This window comes from Psammomys obesus, unplaced genomic scaffold (assembly GCF_907164565.1).
Source record: "Psammomys obesus unplaced genomic scaffold, mPsaObe1.curated_primary_1811, whole genome shotgun sequence".
In the NCBI taxonomy this organism is placed as follows: Eukaryota; Metazoa; Chordata; class Mammalia; order Rodentia; family Muridae; genus Psammomys; species Psammomys obesus.
The window spans coordinates 1,372,779-1,390,631 of NW_026596147.1; the positions used below are offsets into that span (position 1 = coordinate 1,372,779).

Genomic DNA, 17,853 nt, shown 5'->3' on the forward strand with positions numbered 1-17,853 from the left:
CAGCCCTCCCCTCTTGGATATGCAATCAGTCAGGGGCAAACAGGTTTTGCAGAGCTGGCTGGTTTCAAATATGGGCAATAAAATTTTTATGTCAGACAGCTTGTTACTGATATTGATCTTTTCTGTGATGCTGTTAACAGAACTTGAAACATTATTTTGGAGGTGTGTCTTCTGTATTCTTTTAATTGATAGTGTTGTCTATACTAATCTAAAGTATCAAGAAGAATAGAAAATAAATTATGCCAACTAACCTATATTTTTCTGGCATTAAAATAAAATCATTGAAACATTTATGAATATGAGGCATGCTAATAACCTGTTCAGGCAGTAAATTTAAAGCTCCATTTTATAGGTTGGTTTTTTTTTTTAATTTTGTTTCTCACCAGTATAGTTTATGCTGCCATTTTTTTTTTTTAGGACTTGACTTGGTTATGCAAAGCAAAATAAACAATACATTTTAATCTTTTCTGAATATATATTCATATTTTAGTAAGCCTTTAATTTAATATGAAATGTTTACCTGTCTCCTTAAGTTTTATCATGAAGCCATGTGTCACTTTCCATTTCTAAATTATTTAAAGAAAACAATCATATTATCTAATTAATAAATGTAGGGGAATACTCATCCATCCCTTTGACAAAATGTTTTCTTTTCTGCCTTTCCTTATAGAATGGTCTGCCTGATACTCAAGCCAAGTTCCATATTATGTTTTTATTCTTTGCTGCAGCTATGTTTTCTGTCAGCTTGTCCTCTCTGTTTGGTTATCATTGTTGGCTAGTCAGCAAAAACAAATCAACATTAGGTGAGTATCCAATTATTACGGAGAACAGAACTTTAAATACATATGCAGTCACTCATAAAAAGTTGTCATATGAGTAAATGTCATCAATACGTCTTGAAATAGCAAAAAAAAAAATAACCTTTCTTATTTGCCACATGTTTTGTAATGTCATATAGGCCTATGTCCATTCTTTGCATATATTAATTGACTGTGCATGGCGTGCAAAGCAGGATATGTGCCGAGTGGAGAGCTAAGGAGCACGAAGGCAAAAATCAAACAAAAGGAAACAAGGAAACAAACAGGCATGAAGTATGGTGGAAGGGCTGGAGACAGTGCTGTTTGGAATGAGTTGTCAAGGAGGACCTCAAAACACCAAGAAATACTCAGTCTGAAAAGTTAACCATAGAAAGGGCCAGAACATGGTAGGCACAGAACAGGGTCTGTTAAAAAGTGATGGCTAATGGTAATTGTTAAACAAAATCTAGAATCACGTGAGAGATGGGCCTCTGAGCATGGCTGGATTATCTCAGTTACCCTAACTGCGGTTCGAAGACCCACCTACTGTGGGTGACATCATTCTCTAGCTGGGATCCTGAGCTGTATAAATGGAGGAAGGGACTGAAGAGCAGTGTCCGTTCATTGTCTTCTCCATCTGACTGTGAACATACTCTACCCACTAGTTTTACACTCCTGCCCCCGCAGTTTCCCTGCCATGGCGGTCTGCAGCCTGGAACTGCGAGCCAAATAAGCTCTTTCTCCCTTAAGTTGCTCTCATCAAAATAGTTATCACAGCACCAGGGAAAGAAAGGTAGACATAAGGAACTAAGTAGGGCTTAGAGGAAAAGTACCATTGCAGATATGCATAGGGAAAATGAAGAAATATCTCAACCAGTAACGACATAGTGTGATGAGCCAGTAAAAGGAGAGGAGCATAAGGCCAAAGCAAGCAAAGAGAAGAACTTTATGAATATGGAAGATAATAGGAAGTTAAAAAAAAATAAATGAAGGCCAATAACTATTATCTTTAATGTAACTTATTTGTCAAGGCTTGCCTAGGGAAGAAAGTAAAAGAGTTATTACCAAAATTAGTGGCAAGGGTAGCATCATCACCAACTTCACAAATGTGGAAAAGATTTTGAGAGGATTGTATGAACCGCTGCCCATTGGAAGAACAGGTTAGCTAGGTGTGATAGAAAATGACCAGAAACAAAGCACCAAACTGACTGAATAAATGACAAGGCCATATAAGGCAAGACCCTGTCTAATAAAGACATTTTTGTTTTGTTTTGTTTTGTTTTTAAAGCTGAACATCCAGGAGCAACAAAGGCTTAAGATTTCCTAGTATCAGACTCTGCTAGTTAGATTTTCTCTCCAAAACGATGGATAAAATCTTTATACTTCTAAATGTGTTCATGTCCTAAAGTTCAGATTTTAGAATTTGCTTTAAGGGTTACTCAAGAGGAAAACACTGTGTTGTAAAAAAGAACAGTGATGGCCTTGTCATCATGAAGTTCCACATCTGTATTTACTCATGTGACTATGGGCAATTCTAATGTCTTTTGGACCATAGCTTTGATACACAGAGTGGACATAACCAGATATGACTGTTTGGGGATTGTATTTTTGTTTGGAACAAGCTAGCTGTAAAGTACACTTTTAGGTCAGCTGGAAAAATTATGATGAAATAAAAATTTCAGTGAAGTTTAAAAATGGAGTTTACTGACTTAAAAATGTTATCAAGTATATGTAAAATATATTCACACTTTGTTAAAAACAGATTTGAGTATTTCAGTGTGATTCAGTCTCTCTACCCTATTTATAGTCAGAAGACCTAGAAGGTGAGCTTGTAGGATAGCTCAGTGGTAAAACAAACAAACAAACAAACAAACAAACAAACGGAAAAAACAAAACACTTACCATAAAGGTTGATAATCAGTTCAATCCTAAATTCTACATAAAGCTAGGAGAGCCATTTCCAGAGCAGTCCCTTGACCTGTACATGCACACACACTGATAATAAATAAAACAAAAATCTGGAAGGTGTAAATTTTAGTTTATTCACTCATTTGTATTTTCTGATTTTCTCTTTTGCACATGTATTCTTATAATAGTGAAAAATTAAAATATACTTACTCATTTCTTAATATTTTAAACCAGAATAGACTACCTGCATTTCAGAACTATGTATACATTTTTTGTTTGTTTTTGTTTTTTTAGTAAATGTTAGTTTATTTACTACTGAAAAATAAGGACAAATGCTGTCAGCATTCTAAAAACTTATTCAATGTCCTCCTTGATCAATATATTTTTTAATTTTTTTTCTTCACAATTTATTCATTATATATCCCGATGGAAGCCACCTCCCTCAACTCTCCCAGTCCCACTGTTCCTCCCTTTTCCCGTCATCCCCTTTTCCTAGTCCACTGAAAGAGAGTTCTCCACTATTGCCATCTGCCCATAGCTTTTCAAGTCTCATCAGGACTACTTGGAGCCTCTTCCTCCATGGCCTGGCAAGGCTGCATTATCAGGGGCCAGTGATTAGAGAACAGTCAACTGAGTTCATGATAGAGGCAGCCCTTGCTCCCCTCACTCAGAGATCCACATGGAGACTGAGCTGCCAATTGGCTACATCTGAGCAGGGGTTCTAGGTCCTCTCCATGCATGGTTCTCTATTGGAGTCTCTGCAGGACTCCCTGGGCTCAAATCTTTTAGTTTTGTTGATCTCCTTGTGGGGCTCCTATCCCCTCCATGACCTTCTAATCCCACCCCTCTCTTCCTGCATAAGACTCCCTGCTCTCTAACCAAAATTAGCCTTATGGATACGTTCTTGAGTACTCTCAGGATGCTGCCCATTGGTTGTTAGAATTCCTTCATTTTATTTGTTTCAGTATTAGGGGTTGCTAGTATATGCATTTTGCATTCATGGTATTACTCTCTGTTTCTTTTAGAGGCATTCAGAAATCCAGTGTTCAGACATGGAACAGATAAAAATGGATTCAGCTTGGGTTTCAGTAAAAACATGCGACAAGTTTTTGGTGATGAGAAGAAGTACTGGCTGCTACCAATATTTTCAAGGTACTTTGTTCTGGAAGGTTTTTATTTAAACTAATGAAAATAAGTAAACAAAAGAGAGTTAAATCTGTTGTTTTCTGCACAAGACCTTCTAGAGCAGTGGTTCCAGACCTGTGAGTCACAGCCCCTTCAGGGGGGTGAAGGACCCTTTCACAGTGGTCACAGATACAATAACATTATATCAGATATTTACATTAGGATTTAGAGCAGTAGCAAAATTATAGTTATGAAGTAGCAACAAAATAATTTTATGGTTGGGGGTCACCACAACATGAGAAACTGTATTAAAGAGTCAGAGCCTTAGGAAGGTTGAGGACCACTGCTCCAGAGTATGAATTAGGGATTCGCTTTTGACTGTGGAAAGCCATTAATGCACTGACCCACATGTTCTGCCTATTTCCTCATTGTTTTTAATTACAGTCAAGGTGACGGCTGTTCCTTTCCAACTTGCCTTGTTAACCAGGATCCTGAACAACCATCCACTCCCGCAGGACTAAATTCAGCAGCTAAAAAGTAATGCTACATTTTTTTTCTGTTTTATTTTCAAGGGATGCATTTTATTCTGTTGTATCTTTTGGTTCCGTGTTCCTTTGAGAAAAGGGTGTCAAGGGTGAAGGAAATTTTACTACAGTGGTTTCCACTTGCAGTGATGGAGGGAGGCAGTGGTATAATAAGGAGGATACACAGTTTCAGTTACATTCTTACAGTTCTGTTCGTAGTGCTGGAAGGAAGAAGACAGGTGTTAAATCTCTAAAACATTTTAGTTGAATAAAATATATTATGATATTTGGTTGTGAGCATAGTGTTTTATGGCTGAGCCATCTCTCCAGCCCAAAATATGTTATGATTTTTGAGAGGCAGTATTTAAACAAACACTGTAAGTTAAAAAAAAAAAAAATAGTTCCTCTCTGCCCCTCTGACAAGTCAAGGTAGGATTCCTCTGTCAACCTCTGGGTCTTTCATCTGTGGTAATGTTTACAAGGTTAAAGACAATTCCTTAATTGGACTTTTGGAAATCAAAAGGATCTCCAGGCATCCATTTGACAGTTTAGGGGGGCTCTGAAAGGCCTCTAAATCCTACCTGAGTTCACATGCAAGGGTGCGAGTGTGGTGTGTGTGTGTGTGCATGCAGGCTATGTGTTTTCCCAAAAGAAAGCGAAAGTGGTTTGAAAATTCACTGTGTGGAATCTTTTGCTTAAGATTGTTTGGCTGCTAGTCTGTCAAGGATTTGGGGATAGCAACATGAAGATAAGTTTAATCCTGACTTTGTGCTAACTGGAGAAAGGAAAAAAGTATAAAACCATTCAAGTTGCTGTATAGGAATTTTCTTTCTTTTTAATGAAACATGATTATAGCCTCCTGTTTTTTGTTTTTTTTTTTACTTTTGTTTTTGTTTTAGAAGGATACATATGCCTTACTGGAATTTTTCTAAGATATTTATTTATTTTATTTGTGTGTATAAGTGCTTTGCCTACATGTATGTAGGTATATGCCCTTTAGGCTTGCCTGGAACCCCAAAGTTGCAAAAGGGAGTTAGGTACTCTGGGATTTGAGTTACAGACAGTTGTGAGGCACCGACTATATACTGGGAACTAAGCACAGGGCCTCTGCAAAAGCAGGAAGTGCTCTTAACTGCTGTGCCATCTCTCGTCCCCTATATAAAAATTTCCCATGGTTTGAAATACTAATTTTTATATATTTATATGAATAACACACTCTGATTTTTAAATGAAAGTCAAAACTATAAAGTCAAATCATAATATTATTTATACAATTTTAGAGGTTTTTTTATTCCTATAATTTCAGATGCACAGGCCCACACACCCTTTAAATATTTCATATTGAGTACAGTGGATTCTGGAGTGTTTCCAGAATTTTCAAGGCTGTGATCCTGGCAAACATTCAAAAATCACATTAAGTTTTAAAAGACCTAAAACATACTTATTGCTCTATCTTTAGTGTGAACTGTGTACACATCAAGCTCTACTCATTAGTGAGAAAGCTGTTCACAGAGACGTTCAAAGGCATGACCCAGTCACTTCCTGGGTCAAACTTGATGCACTTTGGCTTGAAAATTATATATGGTTAAATGTTAATGGATTTTCCTATACATCAATTCAAGAAACTGGATTCTAATAAATTATTTAAGATATGTTTTCAAAGTTTTGCAAAATTTAATAGTAGATTACATTAATGTTTTTGACCCCCTCTTAAATGGCTTTTGTACTTTAGGAATCTGTAGGTTTCAGAAGCAGCATTTTCTCCATCTTCTATGTACTGTGTCAGTGGTTTTCAGCCTTACTAAAGCTGTAACCCTTTAATACAATTTCTCATGTTGTGGTGACCTCAAACTATAAAATTATTTTTGGTGCTACTTCATACCTGTGTTTTGAATTCTAAGGTATTTGAATTGTAATGTAAGTATCTGATATGCAGGATAGCAAATATGTGGTCCCTCCCCCACCCCAAAGGAGTCACGATCCACAGGCTGAGAACCTGTTGGGGAAAATCTTACTTCGGACAGAATTACCCTGCTAGCTGAACTTGAATGTGTCCTCAAGGCGCATTTCCTCTCTTTCATTTAAATGTTTGAGGCTGAATTTGAATGGCTAAGAGGGATCATGAGTTTAAAGCCAGTTTGGGCTGTTTAGCAGGTTTAAGACTAGACTGACCTACGAGACAGACTGCTCCAAAATCAAAGGCCAGAGACACAGTTCAGTGGTAGAACTCGAGCCTATTATATCTGCAAGGTCCTAAGTTTGATTCCTTAACACTGCAAAAATTATATTTATACACACACACATATATATATAATTAAATTTTTCCTGTGCATATATGAATGCTTTCTTAGCACTTGCAGTCATGTGTGAGCATGCGCACACACAACCTTGCTTACTGCTTTCATGGCTGCTTTGGCGAGCTAGGCCACCATTACTTTACCCATAGATAATTTCAACAGGTTTCTAACTGGTCTCCCTTTGGGCTGTGTCTTCTCTCGCTTCTAGTTCTTCAACAGATCTTATCAAATCATATACATATATGTATACGATATATCTCACAGCTAACAAATGTGCTTGCCTGGCCTACTAGACAGTTTCGGATCTGCCCTTGAAAACTTTTGATGTTATTCCTTCTCACTTTCTCATCGTTTCCAACCCGCAAACACGAAGGTCTTCTAAACTCTGCACTCGGTACATCACATTGAGGGCCTTTGTACGCCAGCTCTTCTCTGTTCACGAGCAACTACCTTAAGAACCAAGGCGGGTGGGTAGAGAGTCAGACAGACTTCCGTGTTACTGTGTGATGGCTTTAAACTCCTTATCTTCCTGGCTTTGCTTCCCCAGTGCTGGACTTGTAGGTGTCTGATACCCCTCCCTGTATATGAGAGGCCATGTTCAATAACATTTGGACAACAATATTTCATTATAAGGGGCAGCATAGGAAATCATTGAGTTTATGATTATTATCTGAATATATGTGTATTAGTCTTTCACCTTTAATGATAAAATTTCCATGAGTATGAAGGCTTCATTCTTTCAAATAATAGATACATAATAAATATCATTACAGGACTAGATTTGTTCTAATCATATTAGCAGTAATGAATTCTCAAGAAATCCCTCAACCAGTAGTTAATTAATATGTTGTGCTTGTCCTATTATCCCTTTCCCGACAAATTAGAATATTTAACATAGAAGTAATGTTTTATATATATATATGTGTGTGTGTGTGTGTGTGTGTACAGACTGTATAGACATACTATTTTAAAGATTTGCTACTTTTAATCAATTTAATTTATTAATTTATTACATTAAAATTAATAACTGTGCTGAAGCCACATAAAATAAATTACTGTATTCAGAAATTTTTAGATGTAAGGCAGTTATCATGGTGCAAAACCTTATCCTCATAGCCTTAAAAATAATCATTATAATTAGCTGAAACATGTTAAATTATCCTTGGAAAGATTTTAAAGCGGTTCTTTAAAAAAAAAAAAAAAAAACTTGTTATAATTATACAAGGGGATCCTAAAAGAGTTTCTGTGTTAATACATGTCCATAAATTAAGTAGTCTTTTATGTTTACTTTCTGTGCCATCAAATATGCTGTCATATAGCAGATTTAACTAATTTTTTTTTAAATTATTTTTTCAAGACTCTTAACTTCCCAAATTGTATATTAGGTTGCTGGGATCTGATAAGATCAGATGCCTTCAAAATTCCTGTACAATATGGTTCAACTTTGTCTAACTTACGAAGGGACAGTAGTTCTTAGTTCAAGCTGATTTAGGTCACTTGCTGAACACAAAGGCAATTTTTCTCCTTGACTTTTCTTCTTGGCATCTTCTTCATATTCCCTCCATACACACATACCACTTGATAAAGTTAATATATCTTTTCCTAACTTGACTATTGAATGGGGGGGGGGTACTAGCACATGTATTTGCATTTCCACACGTGTGTGGTGCGTGCGTGTTATAGGTGCATATATAGGTGTTCCCCCCGCATGTGGAGACTCTAGGCTGCCTCTGGAGTCTTCTTTGATCTCTTGCCACTTTACTCATCAAGACAAGGATCTTTCAGTTGATTCTATAGCTCATCGTGTTGGCCAGCCTAACTAGCTTATTTGCTACAGGAAAACCCTCTCTCAGTCTACTGAGCACTGACATTCCAGATGGGCTCTCACCCCCACCTTGTATTTATATGGATCCGGGGATCTGAACCCTGGTTCTCATGTGTGAATGCAAATGCTTTACCCACTGAGCCGTATCCACGGCCCTCAATTTTATTTTTAAAACCAAACTTCATATCATTGTTGTGAGAAATCACTATTTCTTGGCATAAATAACACTCGATAAATGCGAATCAAATAACCGCTGTTGCATTTTAACTAAATACCCGTGTGGGCTTTAGCATTATTTAACTCCGAGAACATTTTCTGTATTTAAAATGGGAATTTCCCAGAGTTGGGGACTGTCGCCTTAGCCTAACAAGGAATGCAAGAAGGCTAAACAGAATGATTCTCTCATGGAGAATCTGGTTTAATGCCCTTTTCTTGTAGTCCTAGGTTATCTTGGGTCCCTCCTCACACCATCTTGCATTGTAGGAGGTCTGTATTTTGTTCTTTTGAGAAATATTCAATGGTGCTGTTAATCGTTAACTTGTGATCATGATTATTTCTATCAGTCCTGACAATCATCAGTTTCCTGCTAAACCACTGAGAGAATCCCAGAGCCATCTCCTTACGGATTCCCAGACCTGGACAGAGAGCAGCTCAAACCCCGGAAAAGGAAAAGCCGGTAAGGTTGCGCTTGCCTTCCTTTGATAGCCTATGTGAAATAGGAGAAAAAGTCATTGCACAGAGCTTCATCTTTCACTGTTGAGTCAGACTCCTGTCATACTCTTACAATTCCTGTCTGTTCGGCACGGAAACTTTCTTGTGGCATGTTGTAACAATGGTCAGTGATGCACAGTAGGAAGTGTAGAACGGGAAAGAATGCAGTCCATTCAGGAATTTCCAAATTATCTCCAGGAAAGGATGCTGAATTCTGCAACTTTGTCTTTTATTTTAAGAATTCGATCTAGCTTCAGAATATCTGAATGAACTACATATTCACCACAACTTTAGCTGCTTTTGATTTCTTCACACCTCACAATTAATTGCTCTCATTGTTGATGATTCTATTTTTTTTTATTACTTCAGTCACTATCGTTTAATTAACAAAGAACAAGCAAGGTTTTTAAGCTCAGAAATGATTACCGGTCTCAGTCTTTTAGTGATATTTAGATTTTGTTTCTTTATATTACAGTACTGGTGTTTTTAAGGGTTAAAAGCAACAGTGTGATTATAACACAAGTGTGGTGTGGTGTGTGTGTGTGTGTGTGTGTGTGTGTGTGTGTGATATGTTTTGATGTCCCAACAAACATGTACAAAACCACAAATCTATGATTAGGGAACTGTTATCTAGAAGGCTCCAGATAAATTTTCATCATTTTAATTTAGATCTTCACTTATGTTTACCTTATTCTCCTTTCATTTTCTAAATCCACGTGCTGTTTCACTACATTTTAAAGTACTGAATGATTTATTTTGACTCTCTGGTATTTCGTGATAGTTCAAAAAAAATATAGCCCCGAGAAAAAGTTTTAGTTATTATTTAACATCTGATCAGCCACATTCTTCTAAAGTGTGATGTTTCTTTAGCAAATCTTGGGGTTTTATTTTGTTTGTTTGTTTCAAAATACATTTGTCTTGTGATATGGTCTCTCTCACCTTCAGTTGTAGTATTTTACTTTCCAGGTGGTGGAAAGGATGAGGCATGACCTACACAATAATTGATGATACTTACTTGGCTTCTGAACACTACTTTCCATAGAAACAAAGAAGTGATGCAGGGGCAATTGTCAGGGATGCTCACAAATATTCCTTCCAGGAAGGATATATATTTCATCTCACAGTACTCATTAACATACTGCTGATTTCCTGTTTTTTAATATGCTATTAATTATTTGGTAGTTAAATTGATTTTTATGTTTTTTGAATTGCTACATTAAGAAGCGAAAGGGTGATGTAAAGGAGGTAAGAAGCACATGAAAAGGATGGGATGGCAAAAGGGCTTAAAGACTGCTTTCATCAGGTGAGAGAGGAAGAAGTCAGGATGTTGAGTGCATGCAGTGCCTGCTCTATCACATCTTTCTTGACTCTGGTCTCCTGTTTCTTCTGCTGGAGGCCTGTCTCCCCTCACTGCCCCTGCTCTGTGTGTGTGTGTATGTATGTGTGTGTGTGTGACACACTAAGAGAGAGAGAGAGAGACTGGAGTGATGTAACTAATGCTGTGTAGTGTGTGAATGTCTATGTGTTTCTGTAATCAAATATGAATACAATATACTAAACTCTGTTGTTATTATTCTAGAGGACCACTTTATAGGTAGAGATGTTTTTGCTTCTTGTTCAAAACAGTCAAAAAAGTCTTAACTTACGGTCTTTAAGGTATGAGCAACCCTGCATTAACTATGGAGAACGAGACTTAACTCTACAATCAAAATAAAATCATTTTTAAAAGGTAAGATGTTTTCGCTTTATTGCTACATTTCATTTTTAACAGCTTTCTAGTTTCAAAGAATTACTGGGTTTTATGAACAATATTTTTTGAATGACTCTGAAAGTATCTTTCTTGACCCATGGGATTCCATGAATCATGTTGGACACGGACATGGACCTAGCTTCAGTATTAACCAGCATCTATGTTAGCTTGACAAGCTATAAGAATAAGTTAGTGGAAAAGTTACTCTAATAGTAATACAGTAAGTGCCAAGGATGGATCCTAAAATGCAATATTACCTTGCATTTTACAGGATCATGAAATTATTTTTTTCTCATGTAGGGTTATTGTCATCATATCTTTGATAATCTATTAGCAGACTTTTACCTAGTCTAAATATTAGATGATTAAATCTTGTCAGCACAAACCTTGTCATCCTCATTTTGGGTCATTCACAATAGGACCTCATTATATAGTCATCTTTAATAGCTGTTCCAGATCATTTTCTTTACATTATAATTAACAAGTAAACTTGTGCTTTCAAATACATTTCCTTAAAACCTATCCTGTTTATAAGCCTTAGTTAGCACAAAGGTAAAATAAAAAGTGTCTTTGAAAGACACCTCTGTGCATCTACTAAAAAAGCCAACTATATATGCAATATTAGAATAAACACAATAAATATATGCCACCTAGGGTATGTATGCAACGTAATCCCAAAACCCAAAAAGCAAAAGCAGGAAGAGTGTAATAAGGACTCAGCCAACTTCATCTGCATAAGGAGTTCCAGGCCGGCCAAGGCTATGTAGAAAGATCTTATCTTAAAAGCAAGAAAACAAAGAATAAGCACAATGCAACCATGTTAAACATCAAATGTCATAAATGCAACTTTCTGTTTGTGAAACTGCAGTCTAAAATCCTCACTTTTAAGGGATACATAATTGTCCAAAATAACATAATTTGTATCATCATGAATATTGACTTTTAAAATTTACTTTGTTTGGTCTTGATGAATAATTATGCAAATAAGAGAAAACTACAGCAGGGTGTAGAGACATGTTTATTCCCAAAATTCAGGAGCAGAATCAGGTAGAGCTTTGTGAGTTTGATGCCAGTCTGGGCTATATAGTGAGTTCCAAGTTATTCAGAGCTGCATGATGGGATGAGAGAGAGAAAGAGAAAAAAAACTATTAAATTATAAGCTGCTAGTTAAAAGTTTTTTGAATTTGGGAAGCTATGGGTCACCTCTGAACACATGATGGTACAGGAGATCATACTGTCATAGCTATAGTTAGAAAAATGAAAATGGAATATTCTGAGTTTGGTTAAATACTAAATAGGTATTAAATGTTTAGAAAAGATCCTAAGATCCAATGAGTAAAAAAAAAAAAAAAATGAAATACTAGTTACTATGACAAATAGAATATTTTATAGAACATACTTGGGTAAGACACAAAATTCACAGTATTTTCTTTCAGTATTTCAAACCATTGTTTATAAATACCATTGCTTATGAGGTAATTATTAGTACAAAGTTTTCTTTGTATTAATAGTTCTCCTGTTTCTATGCCAATGCTGTATCTAAGTATCCTTTGCATTCTAATATTTTGACACGCACCAGTATTTCATTTGTTGAGAACAAACCCCAACACCTTTCACAGAGACTTGTGATTGAACAACATTAAAATTAAAGACCCAGAGAAGCTTGATTTTATTGGTATTCATAACCAATGGCAGCCAAATCAACTACACAAACCCTTTTTAAAAAGTGATTTTTTTATGTGTTTCTCATGTATGTGATATAACCTCCAAGCAAATTTTTAAATTAAATTTCTCCTAAGAGAGTAGTAACAGAGACTATACTATTTGTTTGTTTTGAGCCAGGTCTCAACTGGCTGGCTTGGAACTCTGTGTAGACCAGGACAGTTTCAAACTTACAGAGATCTGCCTGCCATTGACCATGGTGGGATTACAGGCGTTCAGCATTATTATTCTTGCATTATGTCTCACATTTGCAAGTCACTTAATGCACACATTTATGGAACTGTGTCTAGGGAGCTAGAGAGATGGCTCCATGGTTTAGACCCACTGGCTGCTGTTCCAGAGGACCCAGGTTTAATTCCCAGCACCTACATGGCAGCTCACAACTGTCTACAACTGAAGTTCCAGGGGCTCCACACCCTCAAACAGATGTTTGTGCGCCCAAAATAAAAAATAAATAAATTATTATGGAATCATGTCTAATGTTGGTGGACCTAGTTCAGATAACCAAATTATTCTTGTCTATTCTATTCTTGTCCTGTTGAAATACATTAGTAAATGCTCTTTGGCTTTGGGTTAGATACCGAAGATGGATACCCAGAGCCTTGTGCATTCTAAATAAGCACTGTACCAAACCATACCATACCATACCATACCATACCATACCATACCATACCATACCATACCATACCATACCTTTGAGTTAAGTCCCAATCCTAATCTGTGGCTTTTTTACAGGTCTCTTTTCCAGATCAGCATAATTTACAGTTATTTTTCCTGAAATGCATCATGATGCTAAAAACATTAACTCTAGTATACTCAACCCTCCTTATTTTACAACAGAACATACAGAAGTACTGTGATGTCATCCATGTGAAATAAAGAGTTAAAGTGCCCTCAACTCTTTAGCCATTCCTAATTTCTAACTGGCCTCAGAGGGGAGAACAAAGAATTTACCTCCTGGAACTAGATTGTCATGCGGAACCTTGTTCGTTGCCCTCTACATACTGAATCAGAATCTACATTGACTGTGCCATCAGTAAGAGCCTCTCCTGTGTGTGTCCATTAGATCTGGGGCTCTCTCGTCAAGAACACATCTGCCAAGCCTCGCGGCACAGGACACGGTTTTGAATAGGGGTTATATGATAATGCATCAAACACTGAGTAAGTTGCTTAGTTTTTAAGTTTAACATAGTTTTCATGGTTTTTGTTTGCTTTTAAGGTTCCAGTGCTGTGGAAGAACGGAACAGGCTTCCCACAGGAAGGCACCATTGGGCAATTGTCCCTATATCTCTTTGGCTAAATATGCAAATTTTTCTTCAGTGATGGGGACCAAACCCAGCAGTAAGAAGAATTCTGAGGAATCACCAAACTTACGCTTAAAGCAGAACGCAGTTTAGTTCAGTATATAAACTGCTATAACTAGTGCAAATTACTATTAAACTTTAAAAGTAATTAAAAAGAAATTATTTTCAGCCAAAACCTAAGAATAAGTTCATGGGCCAGTTTACACTCAGATATTTGGGTTGTATAAGTTATCACACAATCCCATTAGTCATTTGATATTCTGTTTCAGAAAATTTAGGTAAATCTTAATATTTCAAAATTTCCAAGTCATGTTATCATGCTAAGCTGTCTCTGGGAGCAGGTTAAAAAAAAAAAAAAAAGCATCCATCTTTGATTTTTCCCTGTAGTGTAAAACTGGCTTCAGATGAGAAAGCTATACTAACTACGAATTCATTATGAAGGCCATGTAGTCTACAGCTGAAGGTCATCATCCATTTGTGGAAGGTTCTAATTCTAGACTTTTTCTCCCATTGCAAAATAAGTATGAATCCTGAAGCTTGAGTTCACTGTTGAAAAAAATTGGATAAAAACTTTTGTGAGCATTAATGCGTTGTTTTGACAAAGAACTTATATCAGAAATTTCTTGTCTTCTAATTTGAAATCAGAGAGGGGTTATGCTAACTATTATTAAGATTACTTGATTTTTTAAAACTACTTACTCTATTTTATGGTGAAGTTACTGAGTTTCTAAGCATTTCTGACGGATTAATGGATTATCCTCTACACCTGTGTCATCTGCGTCTTTTCATCAAGACTATAATTGTTGCTATGTATTTTTCCTCAAATGCCTATCAACATTCAATTATGCAAATTGTTTAAAATCATATACTTTTGGAAGTTTACCGCGAACTAAACAGTATGCTCTTTGAAAGTGTAGTTTAAGGTAAACTGAAATAATGTGGTTTTTGGTGCCAAAAGGTTTGGCCTCAGTGAGTATACTCAGAAGCTCCTGTGCCTTGTCTGCACTATTTACAAAAGGAAAAAATGTCTCATTAAAAACAAAAATCTGGGAAATAAGTTTTATAAATTAACCATTAGAATAATAGTAAGCTGTGTGGTTCCTTTGGTACTAATTTTGAGAATTTTGAAAGTATATTAGCTTTTTTTTTTTTTTTTTTTTGAACAGCTAAATAACTGACATAAGCAAGAATTAACTGCAAACTAAAAGACTGGGAGATAATAGATCAATGCAAGCTCCTTGCCATTGCTCACCCTTGCTAAAGCGTTTAGAGTTTCCTATTCAGCGTGTTTTGGGACGAACCGACATCAGCCCAGTGCACTGTGTGTGGTCCACTTGGGTGCAGTTCTGTGAAGGAGGATGATGGGTGGGTTCACATATCCCAAGCTAGAGAGTTTGCTCTGACAATCTACTTCACAAGACTCAGAGGACGGGGTGTGCTTCCCCTTTGTCTTCATGCATGTTTTGGTCATTTGTCATTACCGGAAGTGCCAGCCTGGAGTCCGTCGCTCCTGCAGAAGTCGTTTGGGCAGCAGCATGCAGTGTGTTAGAGGACCTATGCAGCAGGTTTTTCTGATAGCACAGTGCTCCCTTATCCGTTTTCCAGGACCGCAGTTTCTTAGGCATGTCCTTTTATCAAACTGGAAGCTGGTGGGGACGGGGGGGGGGGGGGTTTACATTTTGCCCTGCTAGAATACTGTTATTTCTGCCCTCTTTAGGTCATTTATGTACTTATTTTAAATACCTAAGTCCATACACCTTAGAGTCAAATTGGAAAAACAATTTAAAAAATAAATTTTTTTTTCAAGACGTTGTAATGGTTACTTCTGTTTCCATCCAGTTATTTAGCCTTTAAAGTTGGCTGGTCGTTTTGTTCTTACTCACGGGGTGAATGATTGGAATGACTACATACATCATGCACATACTACAAGCATCGAATATGTATGTCTATCTACAACATCTTAAAGACTTCGTTTTAAAGGATGTAATGCCTTAAATCAGATTTGTACAGGCACACACTCCAACAGTCCTGATTAAGTTTAAACTGATAGTTTCCATTCTACTTGTTTTAAGAGCTCTTTCCATATAGGCAACAAGATTTAAGAAATTGTCCATTTAAAAATACTGAGTAAATGTTTCATTTATTTACATTACATCTGTTGCTTTATAGCAGCGTAGGACTTGTTTGTTCAAGAATAATACTTGCATCTGGATACAATGACAATGTCTTCCCATGCTCATGAATTTCTTTCTGATATTCTCTAATGAAATATCTGTTCGTCATTAGCTATCCAGACGAAATTGCCTTGGCACTGTCAATACCATTAAAAAGAGGCTTTTTATAATAGTCTACCAAAGCTACTAATGGTAGAATCCACGTCAACAATTTAGTCATAGCTCAAATCTCTGGAGAAGATAAGAAGATGAAGAATGACTTGTTAGTAGTTAAGGTAATTCTTAGGACAGCTGGAAATAGACTGTAAAACTTAAGTACCTTGTAATCTGTAGCTATCTACTGAAAAATATGCCAACCGCTTAACAACCAACTACCGTCACCAAGGAAATCAGATGCAAAGAATTTATTAACCAAGTTTATAAAAAGTAGCCTATCATGCAACTTATGTTTAAAGAAAATATGGGGAAAATGTTGTGCCATTTTATTACAAACTAGTAATTTTTTTCTCATTTTAAAATATGTGTAAGTGTACTTGCCTGATTCTGTAGTTGGGCTGTGTAAATATTTACTGATGAAAGCAGTGGTTTTGACACCTTAGTGAGTTTTCTTAAGCACAGAAGCTTGTACAGATCAGTAAGGTGGTTTACACTGTACACTATGGCAGTTTTCCCAGAGGAGCCTTTCCTTCTTCCCAAGCAGATTGTATACTGGTGAACCAATATTTTGTACAAAGTGATGGAACTGAACAGTGATCTTCTCCCACCCCCCAATAACATGTTTGTACATAAGACCCTTTTGTAGAAACTTGTTTTTCCTGAATTGAAAACCAGCTGCTTCAATCCCACCTTTTAGCTACCACCTGAAGTGGTTTCGCCTTATCTTGGGAAAAAAATCATAGAACATCATTAAAGGATTAAATGAATACCAACATTAGGGAGTTCTTATTTTAAAATTGAGCAATATGTTCACCACCAGAGTTTCTGTAAAATGTATTAACAAGGCTCTGGCTTTTGCTACATAAAGGAATTCCTCATAACTCAGGACCAGACGATTTTATGACTTACAAAGACCTATGGTTTATAGTGCCTTATTCAGAAGGCCTAACACTAACAAAGTATAAGGAACTTTCTCTTGTAAGAAATAGTTGTATAGAAGGTCTCACTCCAGGAAAAAGTGGAGGTAAACAAAACATCAAAGAAAATCTTGCAAGATTCTTGAAGACACCTCCTTGGCTGTTATAGAAATAGTAAGAGACATCAAGGGTGGGGCAGGAAGGTAGACTCTGGTTGAGATGCCTACCAGTTAGTTATACAGAGAGCTCAGCTTCCCTGAGTCTTCACCCTTGTTGGGATGGGGTATTTGTTTTTCCTTTGTTTGTTTGTTTGTTTGTTTTGTGTGTGTGTATGTTTTGTTGGTGTTGTTATTGTTATTTGTTTGGTTTTGCTTGCTTTTTGTTATTATTATGTTTTAATCAATGCAGCAGCTTCTGGGTCATCTGTGCTTCTGTAAGTAACCCCTTCCCCACACTCCTGTTAGTAACCCCAATAAATACTCACTATTCACCAAGTTGGGACTTTGGTGCAGTCACTTCTTTGGTCTGTGCTGTGTTCTTTTTCTGGGATGAGTACATGTATGAGTACATTTCTGTCCTCCCAGGAGAAGTCTCTCATATGACAGAAGTACATTAATATTTAATAATTTATTTGACATCTAAA

The 17,853-nt window shown here is 36.6% G+C and overlaps 1 protein-coding gene across 2 annotated transcripts in view; it reads left to right on the forward strand.

Moving 5' to 3' along the window:
- Zdhhc2 (zinc finger DHHC-type palmitoyltransferase 2) overlaps positions 1–15,771 on the forward strand; it is a 61,335-nt gene extending 45,564 nt beyond the window's left edge. The window contains exons 8-13 of one of the 2 annotated variants that reach the window (XM_055593618.1): positions 671–803; positions 3,731–3,857; positions 4,275–4,367; positions 9,040–9,152; positions 10,844–10,916; positions 13,500–15,771. In XM_055593618.1, coding sequence (XP_055449593.1) covers positions 671–803; positions 3,731–3,857; positions 4,275–4,367; positions 9,040–9,152; positions 10,844–10,884 — 507 coding nt within the window. In that variant the 3' untranslated portion in view covers positions 10,885–10,916; positions 13,500–15,771. The remainder of the gene's footprint in view (positions 1–670; positions 804–3,730; positions 3,858–4,274; positions 4,368–9,039; positions 9,153–10,843; positions 10,917–13,499) is intronic. The other variant, XM_055593617.1, reaches the window with a different exon arrangement.
- Positions 15,772–17,853: the final 2,082 nt, after the last annotated feature.